This window comes from Esox lucius, chromosome 24 (genome assembly GCF_011004845.1).
Source record: "Esox lucius isolate fEsoLuc1 chromosome 24, fEsoLuc1.pri, whole genome shotgun sequence".
Taxonomy (NCBI): domain Eukaryota; kingdom Metazoa; phylum Chordata; class Actinopteri; order Esociformes; family Esocidae; genus Esox; species Esox lucius.
Genome location: NC_047592.1, coordinates 3,383,481 through 3,406,055, shown reverse-complemented (window position 1 = coordinate 3,406,055; position 22,575 = coordinate 3,383,481). Strand labels below are relative to the sequence as shown.

Here is a 22,575-nt window from a genome sequence, read left to right as displayed (position 1 = left end):
CAGAATCCTAAAAGACCACGTATCGCATGCAGAGTTATTTAACGCCACACGCTATTTCCACTCAGGAAGTACTTAATAGTTCAAGAGGTCCCTGTAGGAGCTGACTCTTAATGGTGGAGACACTCTCCCCAGAGTCAAGGACCGGTCCCTCTCAGCATGTCAACACGGCCCAGGCGACCCGGTTCCGGGACAGCGAGTTGATGCTGATAATGGTGGTGGTCAGGGCCCGCTGACATTTGGACCAGTGCATCAGCACAGAATATGGGTTCAGTTGGAGCCCCCCCCCCCCACATTTCACCACGACACAAACCAGAGACCGGGAGGGAGAGAACGAGAGGTTGGAAAGGCAAACACAAGTAAGGCGAGGCAGGAGGGGAGAGGGTCTTTCCCCGGAGAAGTCGGCATAACCTAAACATAACAGAGTCATGTGAACTTGGGGCCGAGGGGGTATGACCCAACACCAGTTTGGTTCTCATCGCTCCCATCGTAGTCCGACCCTAAACAGGAAGGTCAGCGTGCACACACACACACACACACACACACACACACACACACAGACGCTGACCGGGTCAAGGCTTCGACAGTGCCAGGTCTGTCCCAGTTCTGTTTCCTTCAACAGGACGGTCAGGGTTAAAGACCAGGTTAAGACGGTCGTCCCACTTTTTGTTTAAACCTTGGTTTTTTTTAATGACTCTGCCTCCTCTCCCTTCGTGACGGGTTCCAGACACAGCGTGTACCAGCTGAGCCAAAACAACCCCTCTTCCTGACCGTGTGTGTGTGTGTGTGTGTGTGTGTGTTGACCGTGTGTGTGTTGACCGTGTGTGTGTGTGTGTGTGTGTGTGTTGACCGTGTGTGTGTTGACCGTGTGTGTGTGTGTGTGTGTGTACACGAGGCCCCTAAGTCACCTTCCTGTCTGCAGAGTTATCGCCAGGGCAACGTGGCCCAGCGCCGGTCTCCTCCACAACACAAACCAGCAATCTGATTGGTGGAGTCGCCTGACGGTCACAGCATCCGACTGACACGGTCAAATAGCGGTCAGCGTTGGAAACAATAAGTCAAACACCAGTTAGTCTCACACACTCTCTCTTACACATAAACACACTCACAGACGTACTCTCGCTTTCTCCCACACTCAGCCAATTTCAGGCCTCTCCAGGGAGGTTCGATCAGGTTCAAGGCCAGGCCTGGCTGGGCCACTCCAGGACAAAGACTTCTCCCAAAACCATTCTGCGTTGTCTGTGTGCTTGGGGTCATTGACCTCTTGGAAGCTGAACACCAACCCCAGTCTGAGGTCCTGAGTGCTCTGGGGCAGGTTTTCATCAAGGATCTGTCTACTTTACTGTGTTCATCTTTCCTTCGATCCTGTCAAGTCTCCCAGCCACTGAAAAACATCCCCAGAGCATAATGCTGCCACCACCATGCGTCACAGTAGGGATCCCAGGTGTCATATTTCAGTACGACCTTTGACCCAAGATACCAATTTCAGTGTCACACAAGAAGGGAGTTATGCCGTAATTTAAGATGCCTGCCTGCATGCATGCATACACACACACACACACACACACACACAACTCAGGTCAACCACAACAATATGGAAGAAAGAGAAAGAGAAACATCTAAGGATGGAGGGAGATAGAGGAGAGAGCTAGAGAAGATAGAGGAGAGAGAGTTAAAGAGAGTCAACAAGGTCAGAAAGGAGAAGGGGAAAAAAAGGAAAGATGGAACATTCTGTAATCTGTCTCTGTCACACACACACCCACCCACACACACACACACACTTTGGCATAGCGACCACCACAACGTCATCAGACTGTGAGGAGACAAACATCTCTCTCAATGTCCCTCTCCTTCCCTCTCCCTCCCATCCTTCCTCCCTTCATCCCTCCCTCCACACATCCCTCCCATCCTTCCTCCCTTCATCCCTTCATCCATCTCTCTACACATCCCTTATTTTTTGTCACTCTCGGATGGAGCCACCAGATCGACATACCAACACGGGATCAGTAGAAGGTCTGAGGGCGGGGTTGGATTTCAGGATGTGTGTGTGTGTGTGTGTGTGTGTGTGTGTGTGTGTGTCAGAGGTTCCCAATAGGACCACAGGGGGAAGCATTTACACGTCTGTCCACTGCTCATCCAGCTTTATCCTCCTCGTCTCCCTCGCTTTTTCTCCTCTTCACAGCATCAGTATACGGATGAAGAGACATGTCAGCCCCCCTGCCAGCCTGATGTCTGACTGGCGCACACACACACACACACACACACACACACACACACACACAAAACGCTGACCTCACTCCCAGTCCCCAGAGTAGCCAGACTTTCTCATGTTGTCAGTTAGAAGTGGCTTCCGTTCCCTTTACGGTTGACCACCCCAGAGGTCAGGGGTCAAAGTGCTGCCCTGACAAGTACAGGACAACCAATACTCTACTGTTAACACAAACCCACACACACACACACACACACACACACACACAGGGTAATCGATACTGGCTATGCTACGGTCTCACACACATACAAATGTTTTTATCTTGGCGTGGACCGAAAACTAAATCAAAACCTTAACCCCAAACATACAAACGTAACCGGACAACTGGCAAATGATGATTTGACTGCAGTTATAAACTATACCTTCAGTCCTTACTAAGACAGAAAAACAAGTACACACACACACACACGTCTTAGACCAGAGGAGCCAGTGAGTTAACGGCTGCTACTTTGGTTCATAGCCTGATACTGTCACAGACACAAACAAAGAGATTGCTAGCTCTTGTCGCTGTGTAATAGTGGTAATGGTGAGGTTACTCTGCACGCACACAGGCAAGGCCTTAGAGCTCTTTACTCTGGGGACTGACTTTACCCTCAGAGCAGAGAACCGTGGAACCAGAAGAACAGGCCGAGTTCAAAGGGGGGGCGGAGGAAAACACCTGCTCTAAAACAGAACCGCAGTCTGTGGAGAACCAGGTTTAGGGTCAACCAGGAGAGATGTCACTATCAGGAAGGTTAAAGGTCAACCAGGAGACTTTCCAACATCCTTTCCCACATTTTCCCCATTTGCTTTTTTGTAACCACGGCACTCCCCTCTTCCTCGCTCTTCCTCCCTTCTCCTCTCAGTCTCCCCACTCCCTCCCTTCTCCTCTCAGTCTCCCCACTCCCTCCCATCTCCTCTCAGTGTCCCCACTCCCTCCCTTCTCCTCTCAGTCTCCCCACTCCCTCCCATCACGGTCCCCTTTCTCCGTGCTCTCCATCCTTCCACTCCAAGTCTACTGGTTTGGATGTGTTGTGGGTCTCCCCCAGGGTGGAGTTGGGGTGTCCGCCTGGCTGGGACCTTAGTTTCCGGCACTCTTGTGAAATGCCCGCTCCGCCCCATCCCAGGACCCCAAACTCAGAGACACAAACAACTTTTGAAAACCTTTCAACGTGATTTATCGGCCATTCAAATACCGCTTAGACACACACAGATTCATACACACACACACACACACACATATATGAGGCATTGGGACCCCCCACCTTCTCTTTGATATGATGATAACATGAACCACATCGAAAGAACTAGAAAGATCGAGAGCAAGAAAACGAAAGCGGGAGAAAACAAAAGAGAAAGAGAGGAAAAGACACGGATTTAACTACGGCTGCTTCTGATGGAAAACATGCGAAGTAAACACTGAAAAGAGGAATTCATTTTCTTTTTCATTTCATCCTTCTCTCTCTCTCTCCCAAACAAGCGGTAGTACATCATGAGGACAGGCCAGACAAAGAGAGAGGGAGGGAGAAAGGAGGAAGAGAAAAAGCGATTGTTGCAGAGGAAGAAAGGGCTATCCGTCTCTGTCTGTCAGCTCATTCATCACGGTGTGCGTGTGTTAGTGTGTGTGTGTTAGTGTGTGTGTGTTAGTGTGTGTGTGTGTCAGCTCATTCATCCTGCATCCAGCCCATCTGTCTTAGTCTGCCAGTGTGAGTAACACACACATACACACACACACACAAAATGGCCACCTCAATGCCCAAAGCGTCCAAAGTTCCACAGACCTTTTCCCATCACACACACACACACACACACACACACACACGCATACACACACATACACACGCATACACACGCATACACACACACTCTTTAAACTAACATACACACAACACTTCATCACACATACACACACTCTTCAAACTAACATACACACATCATCACACACACACACTCTTCAAACTACCATACACACACAACACTTCATCTCACACACAAACGTATATACACAAACACATACTTTGCACTACCATACACACACCATCACACACTTTTCCACAACCCCCATGAACCTCTGGGCTGAGACGATGGTCCCGCCTTCAAAGCCAACACACACATCCTCCTGACCAAATGCAAAAACAACATCTGACTAAATTCAACATTTGGGGAGGGCCGGTAGATGGACAGAGTGAAGGAGGGACGGAGAAAGTGAGAGAGAATGGTGGACTATGGTAGAACAGTGGACTTTACAAAGTCTCAAACAGCATGAAGGATACTAACGGACTAGAACCACAGTGAATGATCACACCTAGGATGCTAAAAGACACACTCAGCATCGTAGATGTGACACGTCATTAGGATAATAGTTTAGTCTGTTAGCATCCTAGATGTGACACGTCATTATGATGATAATATGTTAGTTTGTTAGCATCCTAGATGTGACACGTCATTAGGATGATATTATGTTAGTCTGTTAGCATCCTAGATGTGACACGTCATTAGGATGATAATATGTTCGTCTGTTAGCATCCTAGATGTGACACGTCATTATGATGATAATATGTTAGTTTGTTAGCATCCTAGATGGGACACGTCATTAGGATGATATTATGTTAGTCTGTTAGCATCCTAGATGTGACACGTCATTAGGATGATAATATGTTCGTCTGTTAGCATCCTAGATGTGACACGTCATTATGATGATAATATGTTAGTTTGTTAGCATCCTAGATGGGACACATCATTACAATGATAATATGTTAGTCTGTTAGCATCCTAGATGTGACACGTCATTAGGATGATATTATGTTAGTCTGTTAGCATCCTAGATGTGACACGTCATTAGGATGATATTATGTTAGTCTGTTAGCATCCTAGGTGTTAGCACCCCCAAACCCCCCCCCCCCCCCAACCGAATTCGTACTGAGCTAAATGTCAGAACAGCTGCTTTCAAGAACCAGATCACAAAACAGGTCGCTCGCAAGAGTTCTGGGCCCTCTCCACTCCACACTGCCCTCTCATCTGTACAGAAGGAAAATCTCTCTGAGAATGTTAACATGCCGTCCAGCGACTACAGTTCAACATCATAACGCCCTCCAGGCTCATCACAAAGTTCAGGACCCCGGGACTGAACACCTCCATCTGTAACTGGATCCCGGACTTCCTGACGGATGTGGTAAACATCTGGAACCACACAGAACCGCATTCACACTCCAGAGGTTGAGTTGCATGCGCACAACGGATGTCCTCGCAATGAGGCCTGTTGTTGAATCACTAAAGTTGTCTGGCTTTAATTGTATGAAACAGAAAACAACTATTTGTTGCCGGGAAAAGCGTTTTGAATACATCACCGACCACATCATCTCATTTCTGGTTTTATGACATCCATTCAGCGTGGGCACATGTGAGCTACGTGAATGGCACAACAGGATCTGGCTCGAGTAATGCGTCCTGTTAATACAGCTTGGATAAAGGGGCAAAGGCCTTTAACCTTTGACACATTAGCAAAGCCTTGCAGATATTTCTGAGTGGTACAATGAGCCAAACGCATCATCCACGGTCTTGAATTAAACTGACTTGAAGAAGAAAATAGAAAAAAAAAGCCTAAACTCGCAAATTTCTGGGGGCCGGGCTGTATGTGTTTTAATCCAATAAAATGAAAAATGAGAAGAAAAAAAAAACATTTATGCTAAAACCCGATTTTGGGTGGTCTTGTTTCCTCACCAGCGCTGACTTTAACAAGCACTTTGATCACTTTAAAAAGACACCTCAAACATTTAAACCCCTTATCCAAAAGGGTGCAAGAGAGACAACATAAGACAGGTAAAACACCAATCCATGTGAAACTGTCTGGAAATTGCAGCGCGCTGTCTTTAAAGCCCATGGAAGGAGGATTCAGGCTTAAAGGGCAGGGGGACAGGTAGATCTTAAAGGCCTAAGGCAGGGGGATTGGCAGGGGTACTGGGGGGGGGGGGGGGGGGGGTCGAGGGTAAGAGAAAGACAGTGACCAAAACAATTTGAAAGAAGGCTATAAAGTTTGTTGACTGGAGCAAACCCCAAAACGTCACAAAATGAAAGAAAAGACTAAAGGATGAGCACGTGAGAGAGGGAGAGATGTTCTCCAACAGCAAGGAGAGAGAGGTTCTCCAACAGCAGTGAGGGAAAGAGAGAGGTTCTCCAACAGCAAGGGGAGAGAGAGAGGTTCTCCAACAGCAGTGAGGGAGAGAGAGGTTCTCCAACAGCAAGGGGAGAGAGCGAGAGAGTGAGGGCGAGAGAATAATGGACAACACAAAGACCTACTTGTCTCAAGTCAGAGAAGGCGAGCAACAGTGTGTCCCCCTGGAACCCTGGTACCGGGTCGGTTCTGGCAAACCCTGTGGGAACAGACAGAATGAATGAATTAAGGAGGGGACAGAGAGAGAGAGAAAGAGAGAGAGAGAGTGTGGGGGAGGGAGGGAGAGCGGGGAGACAGAAGGAAAGAAAGGACGGCAGGAATTTGCCGCACCGGGAGATTGGCAGACGGATGACAGGAGGGAGGTGGGAGGAGGAGGGAGGAGGTGGGAGGAGGAGGGAGGTGGGAGGAGGGAGAGTAGAGTGAGGGGAGGATGAAGAGATGATGAAGAGGGGGGGGGGGTGCGGAGGAGAGAAGGGAGTGGAGAAAAGGAGGTGGTGGTGTACTGGCTTTGAATTTGGAATGAAGGGGTTAACATCATTTAGTAAAATGGCAGGAGGTATTTCAGGTGCTGCAATATATAAATAGATTTAAAAAAAAAGTTATGCTAGCAAACTAACCTTTATGTGACAGACCAGAGCTTTGGCAAAGAGATGCTTAATCAGTATCCCCAGAGTCAGATGAGCTCTATGCAGTTTTAACAAATCAAGTTCAGCTGTTGTTAACACTCAACAGCCAGTTGATAAAGGGACAACCAGTACTGAGCTGAACCCTCTAAACCCCAAATGACGGAGGTCATCCAGGGATGCCACCAGGTGTTGGAAACCTACCAAAGGATGCTGCTCCTTACCAGACCTGAAGATGCCCACTTGGGTTAAGGATTTTTCAGTTTTGTAAAATATAAAACAGAAATATCATAACGGAATCAAACTCCATTCCCTGAGTTAATCTGTCAAATTCCTTGGAAAGCGACAATCTTCGAGGCATGCCACACATTTTAAATTGAATTTAGGCTGAGGCTTTGACTGAGCCACTCAAAGTCATTGTCCATTCAATTTAGCCACTGCACTGTAGATCGGGCACTCTGAAAGGTAAACTTCTGTCCAAGTTATATTTTTCTTGCAGAGAGTAGCCAGATTTTCTCAATAACCTTTCTGTGCCATTCATTTGTCCTTTTACACAGACTCAATGCCTGACGATGAGAAACAACCCCATAACATGATGCTGCCACCACCATGCTTTACAGTAAGGATGGTTTTCTACGGGTGATGGTCTGTGATGGGTTTGCACCAAATGTAATTCTTTGCATTTAGGTGAGAGTTCCAATCCATTTTGTCGGATCACGCCAAGTTTCAGCACATGGCTGAAGAATCCCCTAAGGGTTTCTCTGCCATACATAAAACAGAATTCAAGGAGGGCTTTCTTGAGTAATGGCTTCCTTCTTGCCACCCTACTATTCAAGCCAGGAATGCTTGGGATACTGTCACATGCACACGTTGATCAGTCTTGTCAATGTTGCCATTTGCCTCTTGGGAGGCAGGTCAGAGTCCTGATTGCCAGGTCATCCAGTTGGCAGGAGCAGTTTGCATGGGCAGATTGTAGCACAGATTGTAGCTCAATGGCAGCAACCTGCCTAAAATTCCTAGGACTTCGAGATATCCCAGTCGGAAGATTACAAGAATCGGAAGGCAGTAAGGCCTTCATCCGTACAATCACAAAAACCAGTGACAGGAGGGGTCACAGGAGCGACAGGAGGGGTCACAGGAGCGACAGGAGGGGTCACAGGAGCGACAGGAGGGGTCACAGGAGCGACAGGAGGGGTCACAGGAGCGACAGGAGGGGTCACAGGAGTCATAGGAGGAGTGACAGGAGTCATAGGAGGAGTGACAGGAGTCATAGGAGGAGTGACAGGAGTCATAGGAGGAGTGACAGGAGTCATAGGAGGAGTGACAGGAGTCATAGGAGGAGTGACAGGAGTCATAGGAGTGTTGCATTTCCTATCAGAGGGAATCTGGTTGAGGGGGAAAAATGTTGAGTGAGAGGCTAGGAACGAGAGGGATGAGGATTCGCCTGTTGATGTTTTTTTGGGACGGGGTCGACTCAAGTTTAGATGTGTTTTTGGCTCTAGGTATGATGCGGAATACGGGCTGTGTGAGAGAGAAAGGGAGAGGATCTGAGCATTGTGGTGGGTTAGAGAACATTTGACACTGGGACACAAAACAGCCGGGGCTGTAGCTAATCTCTTTCACCTTGTCCACACAGGCCTCCAAACAGCCCTGTATCAAGCCATTATCACGCCTGTCTCATTCCTCCCCGGGCCTGACCCCAACACACACACACGCCAACTATCTACGTTCCTGACCCCCCCACCCATTCCCTCAAAGTCCCTCAGCCTCTGTCCCCCTCCTGTAACCCTCTAACCCAAGTGGTAGACCCAGATGACCTTTAACCCACATCTAAAGCCTTCAACACAAACTACGCCTGTCGTCAAGGTCCCCCTGGTGTACCCCACCATTCACACACACACACACACACACACACACACTCCCTCTACTGTACACCCACTGTTCACTCACACAAACACACACACAATCATTCTCCTGTACCCCCACTGTTCATACACTTCCCCCTACTGTACCCCCACTGTTCATACACACACGACCCCTTTACTGTACCCAGACTGTCCTCACACACACACACACACACTAACTTTGAGATCCCTGACGTGTCAGCCAACAACCTATTAACCCTCACTCTCTATTTGTCTCTTTCACCCCACTCATCTCTCTCCCGCAGCTCTCTCACTCCCTCCCTCTCTACCCACTCCTTTCCATCCTCTCCTCTGAAGCCTGTAGTCCCAAAAAGGGCGAAGACTAATAGGAGGAGAAGACAAGCTGGGAGGGAGCAGGGGAAGTAAAATTGGTGTGTAGCGCCACCTCTGGGCGAATCTGAGAACAACAGAACAGAGGAATCTTCACTCTGAGCTCCGAGAACTGGAGAGACAAACTAAACTGGCTCAATGAGAAGACGTGGTTAGAGCGAGGGAGGGATGAGGAAGTGGTGTGACAGGGAGGGATGAGGAAGTGGTGGGACAGGGAGGGATGAGGAAGTGGTGGGACAGGGAAGGATGAGGAAGTGGTGGGACAGGGAAGGATGAGGAAGTGGTGGGACAGGGAAGGATGAGGAAGTGGTGGGACAGGGAAGGATGAGGAAGTGGTGGGACAGGAAGGATGAGGAAGTGATGGGATGGTAAGGGATGAGGAAGTGTTGGGATGGTAAGGGATGAGGAAGTGTTGGGATGGTAAGGGATGAGGAAGTGGTGGGATGGTAAGGGATGAGGAAGTGGTGGGATGGTAAGGGATGAGGAAGTGGTGGGATGGTAAGGGATGAGGAAGTGGTGGGATGGTAAGGGATGAGGAAGTGGTGGGATGGTAAGGGATGAGGAAGTGGTGGGATGGTAAGGGATGAGGAAGTGGTGGGATGGTAAGAGATGAGGAAGTGGTGGGATGGTAAGGGATGAGGAAGTGTTGGGATGGTAAGGGATGAGGAAGTGGTGGGATGGTAAGGGATGAGGAAGTGGTGGGATGGTAAGGGATGAGGAAGTGGTGGGATGGTAAGGGATGAGGAAGTGGTGGGATGGTAAGGGATGAGGAAGTGTTGGGATGGTAAGGGATGAGGAAGTGGTGGGATGGTAAGAGATGAGGAAGTGGTGGGATGGTAAGGGATGAGGAAGTGGTGGGATGGTAAGGGGGCGATTGAGTGCAGGGGTGGAGAGAGGGATTGTCAAAGACTAGAGGAGAGGGACATTTTAAGCATAGGCATTAAGGTTTAGGGATTTTTATTATTTATTTTTTATTATCCTAAATTGCTGGTCCGAACTTTGATAGTCGATTCAATGTGTGTAGCCTGTGTGTTGATGTACTTGTGTACTTTAGTGAGCTAGTTGTTGTATGTGTGTCTGTGGCTCCACTTTGGATTAGAGTTGGGTTAGGTAAGGTAAAGGTATGGTTAGGGTTAGGTAAGGGTTAGGTAACGGTTGGGTTAGGTAAGGTAAAGGTATGGTAAGGGTTAGGTAAGGGTTGGGTAAGGGTTGGGTTAGGTAAGGTAAAGGTGTGGTTAGGATTAGGTAAGGGTAAGGTAACGGTTAGGTCAGGGTTGGTTAGGCAAGGTATGGTAAGGGTTAGGTAAGGGTTAAGTAACGGTTGGGCTACTCACTCTCACACTCCTTGACGTCGTTGTTGAACTGCTGCATGGCTCCCAGGGAAACCTGTCTGACGTCAGGCTGCAGGAGGAGCCGAAGGAGAGAGGAGGCCAGGTGTTTACAGGCCGACATGCAGGCTGTCTGGGCCACCTTCCCCTGGGGCAGGAGGGGGAGAGAACACATGAAACTCTGGTCCTCTTAACACAGGAGGGGGAGAGAACACGTGAAACTCTGGTCCTCTTAACACAGGAGGGGGAGAGAACACATGAAACTCTGGTCCTCTTAACACAGGAGGGGGAGAGAACACATGAAACTCTGGTCCTCTTAACACAGGAGGGGGAGAGAACACGTGAAACTCTGGTCCTCTTAACACAGGAGGGGGAGAGAACACATGAAACTCTGGTCCTCTTAACACAGGAGGGGGAGAGAACACGTGAAACTCTGGTCCTCTTAACACAGGAGGGGGAGAGAACACGTGAAACTCTGGTCCTCTTAACACAGGAGGGGGAGAGAACACGTGAAACTCTGGTCCTCTTAACACAGGAGGGGGAGAGAACACGTGAAACTCTGGTCCTCTTAACACAGGAGGGGGAGAGAACACGTGAAACTCTGGTCCTCTTAACACAGGAGGGGGAGAGAACACGTGAAACTCTGGTCCTCTTAACACAGGAGGGGGAGAAAACACGTGAAACTCTGGTCCTCTTAACACAGGAGGGGGAGAGAACACATGAAACTCTGGTCCTCTTAACACAGGAGGGGGAGAAAACACGTGAAACTCTGGTCCTCTTAACACAGGAGGGGGAGAGAACACGTGAAACTCTGGTCCTCTTAACACAGGAGGGGGAGAGAACACGTGAAACTCTGGTCCTCTTAACACAGGAGGGGGAGAGAACACGTGAAACTCTGGTCCTCTTAACACAGGAGGGGGAGAGAACACATGAAACTCTGGTCCTCTTAACAGGAGGGGGAGAGAACACATGAAACTCTGGTCCTCTTAACACAGGAGGGGGAGAGAACACGTGAAACTCTGGTCCTCTTAACACAGGAGGGGGAGAGAACACATGAAACTCTGGTCCTCTTAACACAGGAGGGGGAGAGAACACATGAAACTCTGGCCCTCCTAAAACCATGGTGGGTTGATTATTAGTTATCTGTTTATAACAAATAGACTGGAGGCTCTGTTAGGGTTTTAATAGTCGGGACATATATTTCCCTCTCTTTCACGACATCACACACACACACACACACACACACACACAGACAGACAGACACCACACACACACAGACAGACATCACACACACACAGAGAGACATCACACACGCACAGACAGACAGACAGACACCACACACACACAGACAGACACCACACACACACAGACAGACATACACCACACACACACAGACAGACAGACACCACACACACACAGACAGACAGACACCACACACACACAGACAGACAGACACACACACAGACACACACACACAGACAGACAGACACACACACAGACACACACAGACAGACAAACACCACACACACACAGACGGACAGACACCACACACACACAGACAGACACCACACACACACAGACAGACACCACACACACACAGACAGACACCACACACACACAGACAGACAAACACCACACACACAGACAGACAGACACCACACACACACACAAACAGACAGACACCACACACACACACAAACAGACAGACACACACACACAGACACACACAGACAGACAAACACCACACACACACACAGACAGACAGACACCACACACACACAGACAGACACCACACACACACAGACAAACACCACACACACACAGACAAACACCACACACACACAGACAAACACCACACACACACAGACAGACAGACAGACACCACACACACACAGACAGACACCACACACACACAGACAGACAGACAGACACCACACACACACAGACAGACACCACACACACACAGACAGACAGACACCACACACACACAGACAGACAGACAGACAGACACACACACACACACACACACACACACACACAGACAGACACACACAGACACAGACACAGACAGACACACACACACAGACACAGACAGACACACACAGACACAGACACACACAGACAGACAGACAGACAGACACACACAGACAGACAGACACACACAGACAGACACACACAGACAGACACAGACAGACAGACAGACACAGACAGACACACACACACACACACAGACAGACACACAGATAGACAGATAGACACACAGATAGACAGATAGACAGATAGACACACAGACAGACACACAGACAGACACACAGACAGACACACAGACAGACAGACACAGACACACAGACAGACACACAGACAGACAGACACAGACACACAGACAGACACAGACAGACACAGACAGACACAGACAGACAGACAGACAGACAGACACAGACAGACAGACACAGACAGATAGACACACAGATAGACACACAGATAGACAGATAGACACACAGATAGACACACAGATAGACAGATAGACACACAGACAGACACACAGATAGACAGATAGACACACAGACAGACACACAGATAGACAGATAGACACACAGACAGACACACAGACAGACACACAGACAGACAGACAGACACACAGACAGACAGACAGACACACAGATAGACAGACAGACACACAGATAGACAGACAGACACACAGACAGACAGACACACACAGACAGACACACACAGACAGACACACACAGACAGACACACACAGACAGACACACAGACAGACACACAGACACCAATCAGGGCCACTTCAGATGCAGTTAAGATGATGAAGGTGAATCAGGGGAAACTGGATGAGGTGAGACACGGCATTACAATGCATTCATATACTAACCACAACGAAACATAGAGCGCACATGTGCACAGAGGAAAGGAGACAGATTTCATTCCAGGGAGGAGATGGTTAACCGTGATTAAACAACACAGTAAGGGTGCGCACACACACACACACACACACAGAAAGACACAGACAGACAGAGAGACTAGACGGGAGACAGTGGTAGTTTCCATCATGATTCAGAAAATACAGTAACTTTCATCCATCAATGTGACTGGGTTATAGTTCAGTATGGACGGACCGACGCACACACGTGCACACAATAATTCAAAGCCCTATGCAAATCTCAGATAATAGTCACATCCCAGATAATCAATAGTCACATCCCAGATAATCAATAGTCACATCCCAGATAATCCCAGATAATCTATGGTCACATCCCAGATACTGTAATCAATATTCACATTCCAAATAAACTCAGGTAATCAATAGTCACATCCCAGATACTGTAATCAATATTCACATTCCAAATAAACTCAGGTAATCAATAGTCACATCCCAGATAATCAATAGTCACATCCCAGATAATCAATAGTTACAACCCAGATACTGTAATCAATAGTCACATCCCAAATAAACCCAGGTAATCAATAGTCACATCCCAGATAATCAATAGTCACATCAAAAACAGCATTTGGAAAAATGAACAGATTTGACCACAAAACGTCAATAAACTGTTTATATAAATCCCTGACTGAGCTGTTTACAATGAACATGTCAGCATTCACAATAAGCTAATGGAATAAGACAGTCAACAATATAAACCTACAGAAAACAAAATATAAATCAGTGAATCAAGGTTGAATATAATGAATCATTTTTGGTTTCTTTCTTTTTACAAAGGCATTTTCAGAAAGTACCGTCTGGTTAGCCAGAACACACTCTGCTATTAAGACACATAACCAAATGTGTAAAAACAATACACACCTCAGACCAGACGGATGTCCTGCCACATAATTATGATCCACACACACACACACACACACACACACACACACACACACACACACACACACACACACACACACACACACACACACACACACACACACACACACACACACACACACACACACACACACACACACACACACACACACACACACACACACACACACACTAACCTGAGGGCCAACTGCCAGAGGGGGGTTGAAATTAGCCTTGTTCTATTCACCCTGAACACACTGAGGTGACTGGAAGGGGGACTGGGAGTCTGAATTGCAGGGGCATGCACACACACACACACACACACACACACACACACACAAACGCACTCGCACACACACGCACGCACTCGCACACACACGCACGCACTCGCACACACACGCACGCACTCGCACACACACGCACGCACGCACTCACACGCACGCACGCACTCACACGCACGCACTCACACACACACACGCACGCACGCACTCACACACTCACACACACGCACGCACTCACACACACAGGTGGAAGTGTTTTAAGGTTCTAGACAGAAGACTGGTAACACTTAGCCTGGGGGACAGAGAGGAGGAGGGAGAGAGAAGAAGGGAGAGACACGCGCAGAGAGACACGCGCAGAGAGACACGCGCAGAGAGACACGCGCAGAGAGACACGCGCAGAGAGACACGCGCAGAGAGAGTCAGAGAAACAGAGAGAGAGAGACACGCAGAGAGAGAGACAAATATATATATACATTTTTTTCCCAACTTGCCATGAAAAATTTCTAACACAAATGTCCACATGGGGAGAATAAATGAATCCACCCACATTCTCACCTCTACATACCTGTCTCTCTCCCCCCTCCACCCATCCAGACCTGTCTCTCTCCCCGCTCCACCCATCCAGACCTGTCTCTCTCTCCCCTCCACCCATCCAGACCTGTCTCTCTCTCCCCTCTACCCATCCAGACCTGTCTCTCTCCCCTCCACCCATCCAGACCTGTCTCTCTCTCCCCTCCACCCATCCAGACCTGTCTCTCTCCCCCCTCCACCCATCCTCACCTGTCTCTCTCCCCCCTCCACCCATCCTCACCTGTCTCTCTCTCCCCTCCACCCATCCAGACCTGTCTCTCTCCCCGCTCCACCCATCCAGACCTGTCTCTCTCCCCCCTCCACCCATCCTCACCTGTCTCTCTCCCCTCCACCCATCCAGACCTGTCTCTCTCCCCGCTCCACCCATCCAGACCTGTCTCTCTCCCCCTTCCATCCATCCATACCGGTCTCTCTCACCCCTACACCCATCCAGACCTGTCTCTCTCTCCCCTCCACCCATCCACAACGGTCTCTCTCACACCTACACCCATCCATACCGGTCTCTCTCACACCTACACCCATCCATACCGGTCTCTTTTTCTCACTCCTCAATCCATTCCCATCCATCCATCCTCCACCCATATCGTTTGCTCTCCCTCCTCCTCCACCTCCATCCAACACTCCCACTCTCTCTCCCCAATCCATCCCCTCCATCCTACTCCCCCCCTCCATCTAGACCCGTCCCTCCCTCCCTCTCCACCTAGCCCCCCCCATCCCTCCCTCTCCACCTAGCCCCCCCCATCCCTCCCTCTCCACCTAGCCCCCCCCATCCCTCCTATACAAGGTATATTTTAACAGCCGTTAGGATGAGTGTTTTATAATGAGTCCTTTGATGAAAGACTCCTTGATTAACAAGACAGAGGGATGAAGAGGAGGTGGGAGTGTGAATTGAGGGATGAGGGAGGAATGGAGGAAGCATGGATGAAGGACTGGAGGGAAGGGATCAAGAAAGGGGGGATGAGGGAGAAATGGAAGGATGGAGGAGGAATGGAAGGATGGAGGAATGAAGGAGGAATGGAAGGATGGCGGAACGGAAGGATGGGGAATGAACGAATGAAGGGAGGACCAGAGGAGTGAGGAAGCAGAAGTAGAGAAAGATATTTCAGGCAGGTTCCAGACTCACGCTGGGTCAGCCAATGGCTGAATCCGATTCACCAAATAAGAGCCTTTGACTCAGTAAGTCGATTTACAGACTTGGCAGCGACTGGGCACTGGACGCCATTCAAGGGTTAATTTGTGGTTAATTTCAGCCTGATGAGTGCAAAGGCTTGGAGTCCCTCCCTGCAAGGCAGTAAGAGCCAGGGTGGAGGGCACAGAAATCAACTGGACATCCGACCAAATCGGAAAACAGACGTTCCAATGCCTTGTCTGGAGCAAGCCGTGTCTGGGCGGATTTCTGAGAGTGAATTATTCAGAGTGATTTTTTTCAGAGTGAATTGCTCTGAGTGAATTCTCATGTTCACTCTGACGACAGGAATTCAGCCACAGGACAGCCGTGCGCAGAAATGATGGCCGCCCAAATCCACATACGTCTATGCAACAAAATCAACCCTTATATTTTGCCATGGCAACAAATTGGGACAATTCGGCGACACACAGCTGCACGCACACGTGCACGCAGACCAAAAGACATGGACACACTCATGCTTACACTAAGACACACAGCAGTAATCTGAGAAAGGAAAAAAAACGGCAGCAGTAGCAGTCAGGGAGGATTACAGGACAGTAGGACCACTCAGTGTTTCAGAAGAATGCATGGCCCAACAGCTTTCCCATGGAGTTTGGGGTGGATGGTGCATTCTGGGCAAATGTGTCTGCAAACACAGGATGTGCCTTATCAACAGCGGAGCATCAGAGATGGTGTTCCAAATGAGAAAACCTTGTTCAAGCTAACCAGCAAGGTTTAAGTGTTTGGAGGAGGTTCGGGGGCGACGGGGCGACGGGGCGACAGGGAGACACATTCCAGCAGCTGTCAAACAAACTGCCAGGCGGGAAAGGGGAGGGTCAGAGCCATGGTCAAGGGGTGGGGCCAATTGAGAAAGGGGCAGGGGCAATTTGAGAAGGGGTTGGTCACTGAACAATAACATATGCTTCCAAAGAAAATGAGGAGGGCATTTAGAGGAGCCTTTCAGGTAAGAGACCCCAGGTTTATTGACTACTTCAGGAATCATCCCTCATAGCAGCATTGCGAATGAAAAGGTTTGAATCAGGGAATCAATCAACCCGGGGTGCCACGCCAAAGACCAGGCAGTCCATCAATACTGTAGCCAAAGCACTCGCACTCCATTTTCGTCCAACCAAACCAGGCCTCATCACTCTCATGCTCCGTGGTCGTGGTTACAGACAGGTTATGGAGGCGTCGTGGTTACGGTGTGGTTACGGTCACTGACAGTCGAACCGCTATGCAACCAACACACAGCTGTAAACGACCGACCTTACTTACCGGTAGCCTAGCATGTTCTACGGCTCTACCCTACAGGAGAGAGAAACAGACTGGTGTGGGTGTGTAGTTAAGGAAATCATGCATTCTAGTAGACCTCTGCCCAGCCCAAGGTCCTCCCGATTGGATAACTCATCGATCCTCAGGCCTCCGACTGGCCAGCTCATTGGCCAGCTTTATGGTGTGACATCAGACTCTGTGAATAACTAGCCAGCAATTTTTAAAACAGGTTTGTTTGGAGGGCAAGTTTGCTGTGGGGCTTGCCATGACACTTGTTGGCTACGGGTGAACAGAAGCACTTTATAAAGGGAGGTTTTCACTGGGCAGTTACTACAAAAGGAAAAGATGAAGGCAACCTCCTCATTCCCAGCGCCTAGCCGTTCCCTAACCCTATCCAGATCGTTAAGTATTGTGGACAGTTACAGAATGTTCCGGAATGTCCTGGAGTGTTCTTTACGTTCCGGAGTTTCTCCGTTCAGCTGGGCAGCACATGGGCAGTCTGAATGTCCAGGGGCCACAGAGGGGCCAGGGGAAAGCCTCTTACAGGGGTGGCTTGGGGGCCACCACACTTACCACCAGCGCCATGTGTGTTCAATGTGATCCCCTAGGGCCAGAGACCCGTGTGCGTGCGTGTGTGTGTGTGTGTGTGTGTGTGTGTGTGTGTGTGAGACGAGTGGTATTAGCTGGGTTAAAGCAGGGGTCGTTAGCTGAATAAGCTAACTAAATGAGCCAAAGCAGGTTTAAGTCTGAACAGAGAACAGAGCTAGCACATGTATCAACAGACCGTGTGTGTGTGTGTGTGTGTGTGTGTGTGTGTGTGTGTGTGTCTATAAGCATTTCTGTGTACCAACCGGAAGGTGAGTGAAGACAGAGAAGGTGGAACACAGGAAGGCAATGAGGTCACTCAAGTAGTCGCTTGGAGCTCCGCCCCCCTGGGCTGCTGTCCAATCATAGTCCGCCAGCTGCAGGAACTGATCGATCTTAGCGTTTAGATTGGTATAAATCTCCTCCTCCGCAGCATGTCTGGCATCCTGAGGAAAACAATACATGCACTATTATTCAGAGACATTTGGGAGCATCATGCTATGGGGATGTTTCTCAGCATCAGGAACTTGGAAACTGGTAAGGATGGAGGGAAGGATAAACTGAGAAAAATACAGAGATGTCCATGCGGAAAACCTGATCAAGAGCGCACAGAACCACTGGCTGGGTCCAAGATTCATCCTTCACCATGACACTAACCGGGTGACAACACTTGACTGCTTTGTTATTACGGGGAATGGTGTGTAAACAATGGCTCATGAAGTCAATAATGAAGTCAATAACTTCATTGGAGGAGAAAGTAAAGGGGGTCGGAATAATCTCACGAAGACATTAGAAATAAAATTTAAATCAGATTTTATTTCTCACAGGCGCCAGAGGTGTTTAACATGAACGTGAAATGTTAGCTTGCAGATAATAAAAAAAAAGACATTTCCTGCTCCACTACCGTCCTTATCCGGGTATTTCCGTCCCAGGCCTTCAGGCGACGTCCAACCACGAAGGGGCGGAAGGCCGCGGGCGCGGGCATACCTTGAACGTGGAGGTTCCGTAGAGCTTTGTAGTGTTGGCGGTGTCGGGAGGGACGTCAGTGATGTTGGATATGAACCCCTCCAGGTAAACACAGGACGCCTCCAGATGAGTGGTGTTCAGGATGAGCTGGACCAACTACGACACACAGAAACACACAGACATGGTTCACCTCTCATCGACTACAATGACGATATAACTCCAGTTGGAGGGAGGGCGCGGGCGGAGCGAGGTCGACTGACAGGGGAATTGAGACGGCGCTTACTTCTGCCAGACCCACATTCTTCTTCTTGATGGCATACTGGAGACAGTGGCTGAGTGTTCTGGTTAAGAGCAGGTTGGTGGATTTACGAATCATGTCATCTACCTCTGTAGAGCTGTACAACAGAGACACACGGACAGAGACGTTTAATATGAGGAGCACAAAAACATCCACACGACATGGAAGAACAACTGACTCTTCAAACAATGTTCCAATCAATGTTCTAGAATGGCTCTTTCCAATTTGACAGGATGACATCCCAGAGACCTGAGGGGACAGGCTCCACCCCCTCTTTCAGGTGAGTGATCTCCGATCTCCGTATAGACAGCCCTGCAGTTCGCTGCGCTTCCAAACGTTTCATAGGTTAAAAAATGACTGTGGTGAACCCTCAGGAAAATGAACAAACAGCGCTAAATGGATAAAAAGTTAATTGGGAAAAAGGGATTAAGGAAAAGAGACAGAAAACATTCTGACCAAACACACAGACAGACACCAAATCCCTTAAATGTCTCATATCTTATTGTGTTGAGACAGGACGACAGGAATCGGAACCGTTCCCAGCACTCCGGAGCGGGGGTTAGAATTCCAATCACTGTTCCCGACAATACAGAGACAGATTCCTCGATTTCAATTCGCTGACTGGGCAAAAAGAGATCGACAGAGAGAAGTAGAGAGTGCAAGACAGGGGGAAAGAGAGGGAGAGAGAGGGGGAGAAAGCCAGGAAGGGAGGGGGAGAGAGTAGCGGGAGAATCATTCCTGATGAACATCTTTCTTCGTTTATTCTGTGGATGTCAGTGGTTACTAAGCCTGTCTGATTACACACACACACACACTATCCGATTACATCAATGTTCTCATCTCTGTATCGCTTTCACCACAACGTTTCGCATGATCAGTTAACGTAAAATTTGCTCAAATAAAAAAATTGAAAAACGCTACACGCACACACTGTCGATCCATAAATAGATCGAGAAAACTCACTGGCAACGAGACAACATTCTCTAGTCTCATTCAATAACAGAACAGATCTTTAGAAAACATAGTCTGCACTCCTGCCGTCTTTGTCTGTCTGTGCAGCTGCCTGTCTGTCTGTCTGTCTGTCTGTCGGCCAGTCTGCCAAAACTACCTCACGGTCCTGGTTAACAATACTTTAGGGGTTATGGGTACATTTGGGAAGCAACCAGGTTCTAAAACATGGCACGTGCACACACACACGCACCTCCTCTCATAGCAGAGGACGGAAGCCAAGCAGACCCTACGGAAACAGTACCCAGAGTCAGGCCACATCAAACCCCATATCACCACACACACTCCTCCAGGCTACCAAGGGACAGGCACTTCCAATCGGAACACAGGCCCATCACAAGGTCAGGGGTCAGGAAGCCAAGAGGAGTATCAATAGCCATATTTCCCTAACTTAGGAGAATATCAGAGGGAGTGTGCGCTCGCTCGTGCGCGGGTGAGAGGAACAGGGATCATATCACATGTCAAGCCCTTGATGTTCACCTACCTGAGGTGAAGGTCTTCAGAGTACTTGAGGCAGGCGTAGATGAATTCCTTGAGTTGGCAGTAGACTTTAGGAACAAACTCAGAGAACGGAAGCTTCTTGGGGAAAGGAAGCTACAAGGATAAGATGAGATAGATTAAAGGTCAGCGTAGGATCTACTGCCAATTACCTTCTGGGTTTTCTCTGTCGTTATCATTGACCCGGAAACACTCAATGAAGCCCATCAATCAGTATGCAACTCAAAACAAATACCAATAAGATAAATAATAAACACATTTTACTGACAATGAATGCCATTTCACTGAAAACAAACACTGCTTAACTGAATAACAAATACTATTTAACTGGAAACGATTACAGTTTTACTGTAATGAAATAATTACAATTTACCCGAAAGACCAATCTTTTCCTAAATCCTCTGAAATGACATTACATACAGTTACTGTACCCCTGAAGTCATTTCAGCGGGCTTGGGGGGGTCTGGACCATGGCAGTGTTGTTGGCATGGTAACGGGCCAGCACTTCCTGGTTGAGGGAACAGTGGGTGGGACATGAAGGGGCCCAGTGCAGCCCCCAGGGACCGCCTCGCCTCTCAACACGGACACATTACCTTGTCTAGGTCAGGGTCCTGGAAAGGGAACTGGGAGCTGAACTGTCGGTAGTCTTCCTCTGTGGCCACGGGTATTGGGCTGTAGTTATCCTGATCCAAGGCCTGCCTGAAGGGAGAGAAAGACAAGAGAGCATGTGAGAGAGGGCGGCAGGGAGAGGTTAGCGTATTGGTTGACTCTCGTCCTCCTCTCTTCATCCCTGGACAAACACTCCAGACCTTCCGTGGACCACAAGGAACCCTAGAGCAAACAGACAGATGCCAGGGGGCCTGTCTCTCGCCTGCACTCCTCTTGCTTCCCTCTGGACTCTTCGGAATGCTGAGAGCGACGCTCCAAGGATCAGACATTCCGACGATCCGAACAGCATTCCAGAGAGAGGCTTTGAACACTGAGTTGTTTCACAATAGAGGCCACATTTCTGCGGCGTGTGTGTGGGGACATTTCTGTGGTTTTACAGTGTATTGAACAGCCCTCTGGCATTTGGTGAGAAATTACTGCAGTAACAACGCTTCAGCTACCCCTGAGGTCAACACCCTAACAATGAGAAGGAGAACGAGAGGAGGGGAGGAGAGAGAGAGAGAGAGAGAGGAAGAGAGAAAGGGAGAGAGGGAGAGAGGAAGGGGGGGCAGAGAGAGGGAGAGAGGAAGGGGGGGCAGAGAGAGGGAGAGAACTGCACACTTCGGTCATGCCAAGGGCATTATCACATCTCGGGAAGTTTATCCTTCCCTCTCCTGTCGTAAAACATCACCACCACAACATTCCCACAATCAAACAACAAACTAATGACCTGGAACAGAGTGATTCATTCCAACACTTCCAGAACACACAATGACATTTACAGGAAGGGGACGAGAACCCCACCTCCCCACCACCAGAGG

The 22,575-nt window shown here is 48.9% G+C and overlaps 1 protein-coding gene across 4 annotated transcripts in view; it reads right to left on the bottom strand.

Annotated features, from left to right (window-relative positions):
* exoc6b (exocyst complex component 6B) overlaps window positions 1–22,575 on the bottom strand; it is a 59,816-nt gene that overhangs the window by 5,770 nt on the left and 31,471 nt on the right. For 2 of the 4 annotated variants that reach the window (XM_034290372.1, XM_034290373.1), the window contains exons 14-21: window positions 21,700–21,805; window positions 21,093–21,202; window positions 19,586–19,697; window positions 19,324–19,458; window positions 18,603–18,782; window positions 17,755–17,784; window positions 10,629–10,770; window positions 6,542–6,615 (exon numbers count right to left, since the gene is read on the bottom strand). In XM_034290372.1, the coding sequence (XP_034146263.1) occupies window positions 6,542–6,615; window positions 10,629–10,770; window positions 17,755–17,784; window positions 18,603–18,782; window positions 19,324–19,458; window positions 19,586–19,697; window positions 21,093–21,202; window positions 21,700–21,805 (889 nt within the window). The remainder of the gene's footprint in view (window positions 1–6,541; window positions 6,616–10,628; window positions 10,771–17,754; window positions 17,785–18,602; window positions 18,783–19,323; window positions 19,459–19,585; window positions 19,698–21,092; window positions 21,203–21,699; window positions 21,806–22,575) is intronic. The other 2 variants (XM_034290374.1, XM_034290375.1) reach the window with 1 other exon arrangement.